Below are 11,675 nucleotides of genomic sequence, written 5' to 3'. Positions count from 1 at the left end.
AGATAGATAGATAGATAGATAGATAGATAGATAGATAGATAGCTTTATCTAAATTATTATTTAGACTAAATTATTCTACATAACAAAAGCTTCATGAGATAACTATTAAATCAGAATGACTGGCAAGGGGCCCAACTTAAGTATTTTTTCAAGGGGCCCATAATTACTATATTATGGCCCTGATAGATAGATAGATAGATAGATAGATAGATAGATAGATAGATAGATAGATAGATAGATAGATAGATAGATAGATAGATAGATAGACCTTTTTTAATCCTAATTTTGTGAGTTAATTGCAATCAAGTTACCAAAAAGTATCATTAGGCTATTATTTATGTCAGTGTCACCGTCTTGTTGCAGTCAGATCTCACTTGTTACACTGGGAAACGTCAGACAGCGGGCTTTTACTTTGAAAGGGCAGACAGAGGCGCTGTGTTGCCGGTAGCTTGTCAGTGTGGAGCTCGGTGGGGAGTGAGGGAGTCAGTCCTCCCGCACTCCACAGTGCAGCGAGTGCAGCAGCCGCGGCGGCCGCCTCTCACTCTCCCGGTTCCCCGCTCTCAGTGAAACCAACCCCGCTCTGCCGATGCGCCCAGCCGCCGTCTCACCCGGTTCCCTCACACCTCCGCCGGCTTCCCCGTCTACATCAGCGCGCCCCTGATAACACACTCTGGACTTCATCATTAGACAACCAAGTTAGTACTTCACCCCTCCGTTTCTGAATGACGGGCGGTCGGTTCGACTTTGACGATGGGGGCACCTACTGCGGAGGCTGGGAGGAGGGCAAAGCCCACGGCCACGGCGTGTGCACGGGACCCAAGGGTCAGGGCGAGTACTCCGGCTCCTGGTCCAACGGTTTCGAGGTGGTCGGCGTCTACACCTGGCCCAGCGGGAACGTGTACCAGGGCTACTGGGCGCAGGGGAAGCGCCACGGACTCGGCGTGGAGAACAAGGGGAGGTGGATTTACAGGGGAGAGTGGACACACGGGTACAAGGGTCGGTACGGAGTCCGGCAGAGTCTGAACACACCGGCCAGGTACGAGGGCACCTGGAGTAACGGACTGCAGGATGGCTACGGCGTGGAGACGTACGGAGACGGAGGTGAGAGGGGGACACCGTGGGGGACACCGCGGGCCTGGTGACAGTAGCCTATGTGTTCTTAAGAGTTTAGTGTTTTTATTTTATAAACTACAGTGTGGAGAAGGCATTGTGCGCGTGCTCATCACAAGCAGGCGCACGCGCGCTATTACAGTATCTCAGTCAACACTAACAAGTTGTCAGACTGACTGACTGAAGCTGTGGCTGCATGTAAACAGAGCCGCCTGGAAACACCTGTTGTGGAACCTAAGTTTGACTGAAATTAAATTTAGATCACATTCTGACCTGATCCAACACACAGCAACACAACTGACCTGATCCAACACAACACAGAGCAACACAACTGACCTGATCCAACACAACACAGAGCAACACAACTGACCTGATCCAACACAACTGACCCGATCCAACACACAGCAACACAACTGACCTGATCCAACACAACTGACCCGATCCAGCACACAGCAACACAACTGACCTGATCCAACACAACACACAGCAACACAACTGACCTGATCCAACACAACTGACCTGATCCAACACAGCAACACAACTGACCTGATCCAACACAACTGACCCGATCCAGCACACAGCAACAAATGACCTGATCCAACACAGAGCAACACAACTGACCTGATCCAACACAACTGACCCGATCCAGCACACAGCAACGCAACTAACCCGATGGAGACCAACTAACCGGATCTAACACAAACTACCAGATCTAACACAAAGCCACACAACTGATCTGATCCAACACAAAGTGTGTTGCAGTTTCACTGACTGAAACTGAACTGCCTGTTTTCAGACATGTTCAGTTAATAATCTTATACAATCTACACAAACTGAAGACAGACAGACAGTGCATTGTGGGATATTTTGAAGTCACTATAACGTGTGCAGTGGCTGAGCCTCTGTATTTAGACAGCTCTACAACAGCAAACACAGCGTACAGTGGAATAAACCACGACTGGATGGTTGTGGAAATGAGCTTGATGAGACAGAATGCTAATGAGACGGTGGTCAGTTTCCACTGGGTGTGATATGTGCTGGTTTAGTTCCAGTCATGTTCTGTGGATGACTCAGTGCTGTGCATCTAATCCACCTTACTTGTGTTACTGTTGTTCAGCAGGTTGCATCTATGGTCTGAACATTGTGTTTCAGCTTGTATCCATATGGAAATCAAATCAGTAAATCAAATTGATCAACTAAGAATCAGACAGATACCTGCTCATCAAATATGGAACATGGAAATCTACCTTTAACTATATGAGACCTTTAAATATACAGGATACTGGTATATAGTGAAAATATACAGTGAAAACAATCAGTCAAACAGTCATCATTCATCTTCCTTCCAGACTATATTCAATCAAATTTATGAGCCCATAATTATGGCATATGCCGAAAAAGGAGTAGGCTGAAGCTATTGAGCTTGTACCTGCCGACCCTTTAATCCCATTCATGTATTAGGCCTTAAAGAGATAATTCAACATTTTGGCAAATTGGCCCATTGCCATAATCGCTATAGTTATAGCAGTAGGTTCATTACCTTTATTTGTCGGTGCAAGTTATTTTAGAATGGCAGAGCAGGGGCTAATAGGATTTCTTGGTTTCCCTCATCAAACTTATCAAATACACAATCCAATAACTCCAAAACGCTCTCGTAGACAACCGCTGATGCACGTTGCCTTCAGGAACAGTTTCTCTCAGTATTTACCTCGAAAATAACTTGTTCCGTTATTGTCTCATAGCGTGGTGAATGTGCAGGTCACAACTTGTCCACGAGAGAGTTTTGGAGTTGATGGATTGTGTATTTGATTTGATGAGGGAAACTAAGAAATCCCATTAGCCTCCGTAGCGTAGCTCTGAGCAGCTTGCGGCTCTGCTCCGCCGTTCTAAAAACAGCTTGCACCGACAAATAAAGGTAACAAAGGCCAAATTGCTTATCAAGGTCAAAACAAGCATATCATAATAGCCCCATAATCCATCAACCTTAAAAAAAGGCATATTCAATACATTACCTTCAGGTATATGAATCCCCTAAATGAATATAAATAATTAAGTGACTAACTCAACAGATGCAGACTAAGTTGTACAGCAAAACATGTAATTCAACCCTGTTTGTACCTTTCAAGTTTAACTTTGTTTTAATGTATTTTTGAATTGTGTAATGTGTTTTGCTTTGTTATAATACACATCCTTTTAGTATGGTATGAACGCTTGGTTGTTTAAAATTAAGTTCCCCTTTTAGTTGATGAATTCATTCATTATATTAGATGAGTGAAGTTATTGTTTAATAAGAAGTCATTTTACAATATTACAAACTCTATCAGCTACAGAACATTCAGTCAAGCTACTACAGATTTGCATGTTCACTAAATACTCTAACAGGCTGGCAGAACATGATGATGTGAGGTGTGCATCCATGTTGCAAGTTGCCCCACAATAGCTAATCTGAATTGAATGCTTTCCATCCTGAATAAGATGTAACTGAGAGACTAGATGATCCCCACATAGACTAGGGGGATAAAGCATGCAAAAAGTGTACGTACGGCACTCCAAATATTTTTCCAAATGTATAAAAATCTGCAGGCGGTGAGAACGTGCACACATCAGAAGTCATGTGCATGCGTGTACAATTTGAGGATGATTGAGATGTATGAGGAAAAAACAGGAGGGAATACACATGTGTGGGGTTTTATACATCTGACAGAAAGGCTGCATGTTTCCGTTTTTTTAGTTTTATACGTTTGGCCCCAGGAGTTTTAATTGGTGCATGCACATCAGGGGTCTCCAGGTGGGTCACAACCCAAAGGTTCAGAGAGTATAGTCTGTACAAACGGCTGCGTGGTTCAAACACTCTGTCAATTTGCTCCAAATGTAACTAAAAGAACCAAACTCCGGTTTTTGGATCAACAGTTTTAGATGATGGTCCCTCACATTTCCAAAATAAAAGAAACGATATTCACTGACTAAAACAATGTTTCATAGCAAGTCATTTATAGAAATTTAGTGCCATTGTAAATACAATATTTGTCTTTCAATAATAGTCAATGAAAAATCAAACCCAAGTGCAGATAATAGAAAATATATTTAAGTACAGCACTTAAATAAACATACTACTCTGTCCAGCTTTGCTCATGTATGTTATGCACCAACTTTCTGGAGGTGTCTATTTACTGGAGGAACAAGCAACACTGACTTCCTCTTCTCATTCTGTGTTTTAGGCTAAATTCTTCCTCAGCCTTTGGAAGTAAGAAGCTGTACTCTGAGATTAGATGGCTCTGACGGCTCTGTGGAGCTACTTTTACCCACTACTGGTTACATGAAACCATGTCTGCCTCCCAGCCAGGGGGCCTCTCTCCCTCCCTCTATCTTTAGCCCTGGCCCGCACCTTGATGTGGCAAAAAATTAATCCACCTCACTTTGTCGAATTGTTCTTAGCTTGTTTTTAGATTGGACTTTGTCAGACCGCAGCGATCACTGTTTCATCCGGTCATTTAAAACAACAGTGTGAATGATGCCTGCAGAGTCAGATGTTTAATAGTTTTTTTTTTTACTTGTCTGCAATTTTTATTATGAAGTAAGCAGAAATTCAAATATGTTTCAGTCTTCATTCATTTAACACTAATGTGTTATTCATTGGTTCATTTAATTTCACTAATTATGTTTAATTTGTCAGATTGTTATTTCATCAGTTGCAGAATAATAAGAACATCATAAAGCATGGGCCCTGCTCATCCATACCTGAAAATCTGACACAATGATGTTGCATGATTAGCTTGATTATTAGATTTGCAGTGTTATGTGTTACGTGCAGCACAGTGAGTTACATCATACCTGTGTCCACTCATACGTATAGCATTGGGAAATTTAATTTCGTATAATTGTTCAGAGTGTTTAAGGAATTACAGAAGGCTTGTAGCAACCAAAAACGTAATAACAGCCAATAACGTAATAACAGCCAATAACGTAATAATTTTGGCCATTTTAAATGTAATAAAGCCAATAATGTAATAAAACTTTTGAGCCAATAACGTAATAACTTTTTTCTGGTGCCGATAATGTAATAATACATAAATATGACAGCAGTTCTTGGAAATAAAAGGCTTTTTTACAGTTTTTGTGCAGTTTGCTAATTAAAAATAGGTGTGGATGACATAGTGGTCATATTTATTCATCCAAGATATGTACTATCTTTCCTCTCTCTCTCTCTCTCTCTCTCTCTCTCTCTCTCTCTCTCTCTCTCTCTCTCTCTCTCTCTCTCTCTCTCTCTCTCTCTCTCTCTCTCTCTCTCACTCACTCACTCACTCACTCACCATGCTTAATGATATGTTTGCAAACGGAAGAAGTAAGCATTGTAGGCTATCAACAACCTCCAAAACATAACCAAACTTGTGTATTGAATGGTGTCTGCCAGCCAGTTTATGTCCCATGTTGGATAAAGTGACTTTTCAATGTTTTTTTTTTTTTGTTTGTTTTACAGTGATGATAAAGCAGCATAGGTTCTATATTAATACAGTGAAAGTCTAAAGGTAGATGTTTATATTGCTCCATACTAGGGCTGCCCCCAAATAGTCGACCAAGCACTGGTCGACCAAAAAATCATTAGCCGACCAAAATTTCATTGGTCGATTGGTCGCAGGAAAGAAAAAAAAAACATTTGGAGCTGTGTCTTGTCAAAATTAAGCCAACATCAATGACTGAACTGTATATGAAAGGTTATGGGGCTTTTATTTTGAAGGGCCAGATACAGGAAGTCGTGACGTGACACTTTTTTTTTTTTTTTTTTTTTTTACACGGCACGGCAGTCTCTCTCGTATCACCGCTGTCACCATTAGCGGGTGCTGTCTGAGCCCCGGTCCCGTCCCACAGCGCTCACCGGCGGTCAGTCTCAGTGTCACGGAGCGGATCCATGATAGTCCCCGCTGCAGTCAGAGACCCGCACCCATAGACACATGTCTATGCCATAGACTGTAAAAGGTCTATGCCCGCACCGCTCCACGCCGCGGACCCCCACCACCGCACCCCCGTCACACAGCCTGAGCTCAGTAACTTTTTACCCTCCTCATCTACTGTGTTTATTGGTGATAAACGGGCATACTGCTGGTAATAACGGTGAAACCCGACCGGCTTGTTGTTGAATCTCGGACCCAACACGGCCGGAGTCACGAGCATTAATTAATTAATTATCAACCTGACCACGGGCAAAAAAAATATATATATATATTAAAAAAAATATATATATATATTTTTTTTTCCCTCAAGGTGGGGGGTCGATTAGTCGACTAATCGCCATAAGTGACGACTACTGGTCGACCAACAAAATCTTTGGTCGGGGGCAGCCCTACTCCATACAGTATAAAGGTAGTTTTTTTTTTTTTACATTTGTGAATGAAAACACTACCGAACTTCAGTTGGGTGTTCTGGAGATAACGCTAACCATTAAGTTGGAAAAATTATGGCTAAATGTTAATTTAAAAAAAAAATCAATGGTAAAACCAAATCAACGCCATTGCTCCTCCGAGCCATGCTGGAATTATCACATTTCACATTGCCTATTTCCAATGGTTTGTCTGAGGCAGGAAGTTATACATGACTGAAACATAAACTGGCTGGCAGACACCATTATACACAAGTTTGGTTATGTTTTAGAGGTTGTTGATAGTCTACAATGCTTACTTACTGCAAACATATCATTAAGCACGGTAGAAGTGAGAGAGAGAGAGAGAGAGAGAGAGAAGTGAAAGATCTATCTTAGATGAATAAATATGACGACTATGTCATCCACTATACCTATTTTTGATAAGCAAACTGCACAAAACTGCAAAAAAGCCTTTTATTTCCAAGAACTGCAGTCATATTTATGTATTATTACATTATTGGCACCAATTATTACATTTTCAAAGGTTTTTTTTTAATACTAGGTCAATAACGTAATAACCAGCCAATAATGTAATAACTTGTTATTGGCAAAAGGTTATTACGTTATTTGCTCAAAAATGTTATTACATTATTGGCACGTTATTACATTATTGGCTGTTATTACGCTATTGGCTGTTATTACGTTTTTCGTTGCTACAAGGCTTAAAGAGATAGTTCAACATTTTGGCAAATTGGCCCATTGCCATAATCCCTGAAGTCATAGCAGTAGGTTTGTTGCCTTTAATTGTCGGTGCAAGCTATTTTTTAGAAGGGCTGAGCAGAGCTGTGAGCTGCTCAGAGCTACGCTAAGGAGGCTAATTGGATTTCTTGGTTTCTCTCATCAAACTCATCAAATACACAATCCAACAACTCCAAACTCTGTTCTAAAAGTAGCTTGCACCGACAATTAATTGTTTATTATGATAAACAATGAATCCCATGTAAACCAGGCTCGGTGAACCTGGACCTCCCATCTGAGTGAGCCACTTGAGTGGAAGATTCATGGCCAGTAAACCTGCCAGCAGCCACTGTGTTACTATATTTACTGAAGACTCCACTAAGTGAATGAATCTGATCCAGAGCGTTGATTTTGACTACACGTAAAGCGAATGTCACCGTTTTGGCTTTTATGCTTTTACTTTGAAAGAACCACCAAGTATTTGATAATCTTTGAGAATTTTGGGATTCCTTTTCCAGAGGTTGGTCCAGTGTCTTCACTGTAGAAGAGGCTTATTCCACATAGCAAGATAGCTGCCTGGAGTTATGTTTGGCCCCCAGCAGACTTCCCACTGTCTCAAGTTTCGTCTTTTAAAATAGCACATTCTCACATTCTCCAGCTGAAGCCTTCAGGGCAGGAGTGTGAACCCTCCTAACCAGGCCACGGAGCTGTTTTATCACTGAATGATGCTCAGAGGTGGAGGTTTCAGAACCAGAACTGTTCCATGTCCAGGACCACAAAACACCTTCAGCACTCATACAGTGCAGGTGTTGAGCTGCGGGTATGCTCAGCTCGTACACAGTGATTTAATGATTGGATGTGTGATGTAGACTCTTTCTGTATCATTTTGATAGCAACAACATTATAGAACAATAACTGAGCAATATAGAGAACATTATGTTGTAAGTAACTATTTATTTTGAGAGATTTTGTGAAGTGAGTCGGTTGCAGTTGGAATGGAAATTGGCCTTGCAAACATTTGTGTTCCTTTACAGCCTCTACTGTGATTAGGGTTGTCATGAGAACCGGTACTTTGGTACAAAGTCGATGCCAGCATGCAAAAAATATGTTGGTATACCTGCTTTTTTCAGTACTAGTAAGTACTGACATACAACTTTGCCCTTGGCAGGCCATGTTGTGAGTCTGACGGGCTGGTCTCAGTGCAGCTACAGTTGAACTCTGGTGTGTTCCGTTTGTTATGTAACATGGCTGGACCTCGATCTCCTCCAACTGCCTGGTGTACGCCACAAGTCGATAGGGATGTTAACGGTATCGGCAATACCGCGATAAGAAAAGTGACTCGATATTACGTGGGCATATAGGGTATGAAATGACGTTTCTTCTGAAAAATACTGTAGTTTTAGTGCGCGAGACGATCGTCCGTGTCACCATGTCAGCCGACTGTTACAGTAGCCAAAGTTTGTGTGTGTGTGTGTGAGCGTAGCTCAGTTGTTTTACTGCGGTTCAACTCACACAACTCGCCCTGTTAATAAATTGACCCTTTTCTACTACACAGTTGCTCTACTCGGCTCGACTCGAGCACTTGCCAAAATACATTGAAATGTTCATTTGAAATTGTTTTTGTGCCCTTTGCCATGTTTTATGCCTTACATGAAGCACTCTAAATTCAGAGTTTGTCCCGGTCCTCCATGTTTTTGGTCTCGAATGCTTTGAAGTTGGAACACCTGGGAAGGATCCAAGATCTGACTTGTCTCGAACGTAGGATTAGTATGTAGCCTACCTCCTCAGCGTGGTCGGAGTCGTCATAGCACGGCGGCTACGGCCGCGTCATCTCGCTCTCTTTTTGCGATCCTCTTGTCAGCTCCAAACTCACCCGATTACTGACCACAGCGACTTTGCAGATGTGGAGTGAGGGAGGGAGTGAGGGAGGGAGGTGGGGGGTGGCAGGTGAGAGAGAGGGAGGGATGCAGGTGAGGGTGGAGTAGAGGAAGTAAAGGAGGGAGACAGCTAAGCTATTTTAGTTTGATCAAATATTCATGTTCTTTGTTAGGCTACCTATTTTGGACCTTTAAAATAGGAATACATTTATACTGTGAAGCTTACTGTGGCATTATTGTACGGTCAGATTTGGACATTGTGACATGCCTTACAATACCGCAGTAACTATTGTACCATGGACTTGTTATTGAGATATCGGAAAATGGTGAGATTTTCATATCGTTCCCTAATGATTGAGTCATGTAAACATGGCCTACCACACGTCTTTTTCCTGTGAGTTGTCATGCTTTGCCAGTGGTGCGGCGTTTGGACCTGAGTGAAAACGAACTGTATGAAAAATGAGACATGAAATTAAAAATGAAACAAATGGATCATTTTTGCACCAGCATGTGTGAAAACAACAGTTCTCTTGTTGAACAACTTGAAGGACTCAGTAATGACTCCATGACTTCCTATTTTTGCTGAGTCATATTTACCATTTTAACACTGTTCTTAACTTCATGTTGCTAGTAGTAGTAGTAGTGAATTTAGTAGTGAAGTAGTGAATTTAGAAGTCCATAGGTAGTGATTTTTTTTATTTTTTTATCATGGTATCAAATCGGTATCGGGAATCGTGGAAAAAAACTGGTATTGGTATCGCCAACTGAAATTCTGGTATCGTGACAAGTCTAATTGTGATTTATGGTTGTCACTGTATTAACCACAGATGATGAAAAACAATAATGCAGATCCACCAAACACATATTTCTTATAAAATTATCCTATTATAATTAGTGATGGATCAATCAGGGTATAATACACTAATCACAGTGTTAGAGGCTGTTTGGAGTCTCTCGTCCTAATAAATGAGGTTCAGAGTAAAACAGGACTTTACAGTCTTTATAGTGATTTTACTTAAGTAAACTGATGCACATTTTTACCTCTGTTTTACAATCAGTGAAGAGCTTCCCACAAGTCTGAGATACTGGTACTGGTAGCCACCCTCTCTCTGTTTATGTATATCACTATGACTTTCCTCAAACTCTCTATTTGAGTGATTGTAAGGAAATACACCAGACATCACACCAGTGGTTGTTTTGAATTTATGTGACTGGTGATTTTGTTGATGAATATGTCGCAGTTATGAAATCAGGATTTGACCTGAGGCGATTCGATTCCCCGGCTCCTCCAGTCCACACGTCAAAGTGTCCTTGGGTGTCCTCTGATGTTTTTTTAAGTGTGTGAATGGTTAGACATAATGCGCAAATTTATACATGTAGATGGAAGTAGTAGTGTAAAGTGCTTGGTCTGGTCCCATAGACTAGAAAAGAAGAAGAAAGAAAAAGAAAATACAAATCCATTTACCATTTTGGGTGAGAGATAGGGTGAATGTGCTACTAACAGATGTTTTCCCTGTCTGTTTTTGTTGTTATGCATGTAAATTATATTTGCATAGTCTAACCTTAACATGGCAACAGAATCAAAAACCAAGACTTTGATTTTCCTCCTTTTTGCAGCATAATAAAAATTGGGCCAACAGAAACCATAAATGAATAAAACAGCAAAGAGATTCCTTAATGCAGACATACAGTCACTGCACTCATTACACTGATTAAAGCTTAAAGCATCAACGGGTTAAATTTTATATTAGTATAAAGTGCTATATAGGATATCAAAATATCAAGATATGTGTTGTGTATTGTGGCATAGTGAACTATTATTTATTTGGTTGTCAGAGGAAACACTGACCACAAAGATCTGTAACTGGCACAGTGACACGTCATCAGGTCATGACAACTGTTTCCACTGCTGTGCTGAATTTCATCTTTAGGAATCACCTGTAGTGTCATATTAATACAGTTATATTACACAAAACAAGTAAAGGTTGATAAAACACAATATAAGACATTACATTCCTATTAAAGATTACTGGCAGATATGAAGCTGCGGCATTTGTGTGTAATGTGATCTTGTGGTGGTTGAACCCACATTTTATTTTGCATTTATGCATTTTTTCTAATCTCATGTCCCTCTGTAAACTGACTTAAAGGGATAGTTCAACATTTTGGCAAATTGGCCCATTGCCATAATCCCTATAGTCTTAGCAGTAGGTTTGTTACCTTTATTTGTCGGTGTAAGCTGTTTTTAGAATGGCGGAGCAGAGCCGTGAGCTGCTCAGAGCTACGCTACGGAGGCTCATGGGATTTTTGGTTTCCCTCATCAAACTCATCAAATAGCCTACACAATCCAACAACTCCAAAACGCTCTGGTTGACAAGTTGTGACCTGCACATTCACAACGCTATGAGATAATAACAGAACATTACGAGACAGAGTTGTTTTAGAGGTAAATTCATGCAAAACCACTGATGCGTGTTGCCTTCAGGGACAGTTTTTCAGCAAGCAGTCTCTGTATTTACCTCGAAAACGACTCCGTTCCATTATTGTTGAGTTGTTGGATTGTGTATTTGATGAGTTTGATGAGGGAAACCAAG

The 11,675-nt window shown here is 41.1% G+C and overlaps 1 protein-coding gene across 1 annotated transcript in view; it reads left to right on the top strand.

The window, feature by feature from the left end:
- Positions 1-467: 467 nt before the first annotated feature.
- The window catches only part of LOC311000893 (junctophilin-1-like), a 50,625-nt gene continuing 39,417 nt past the window's right edge, over positions 468-11,675 (top strand). The window contains exon 1 of the mRNA XM_083991769.1: positions 468-1,101. Within this exon, the coding sequence (XP_083847895.1) occupies positions 723-1,101 (379 nt within the window). The 5' untranslated portion in view covers positions 468-722. The remainder of the gene's footprint in view (positions 1,102-11,675) is intronic.

This window comes from Trachurus trachurus, assembly GCF_905171665.1.
Source record: "Trachurus trachurus genome assembly, chromosome: 17".
NCBI classification, from domain to species: domain Eukaryota; kingdom Metazoa; phylum Chordata; class Actinopteri; order Carangiformes; family Carangidae; genus Trachurus; species Trachurus trachurus.
This window is presented reverse-complemented; position numbering and strand designations above follow the sequence as displayed.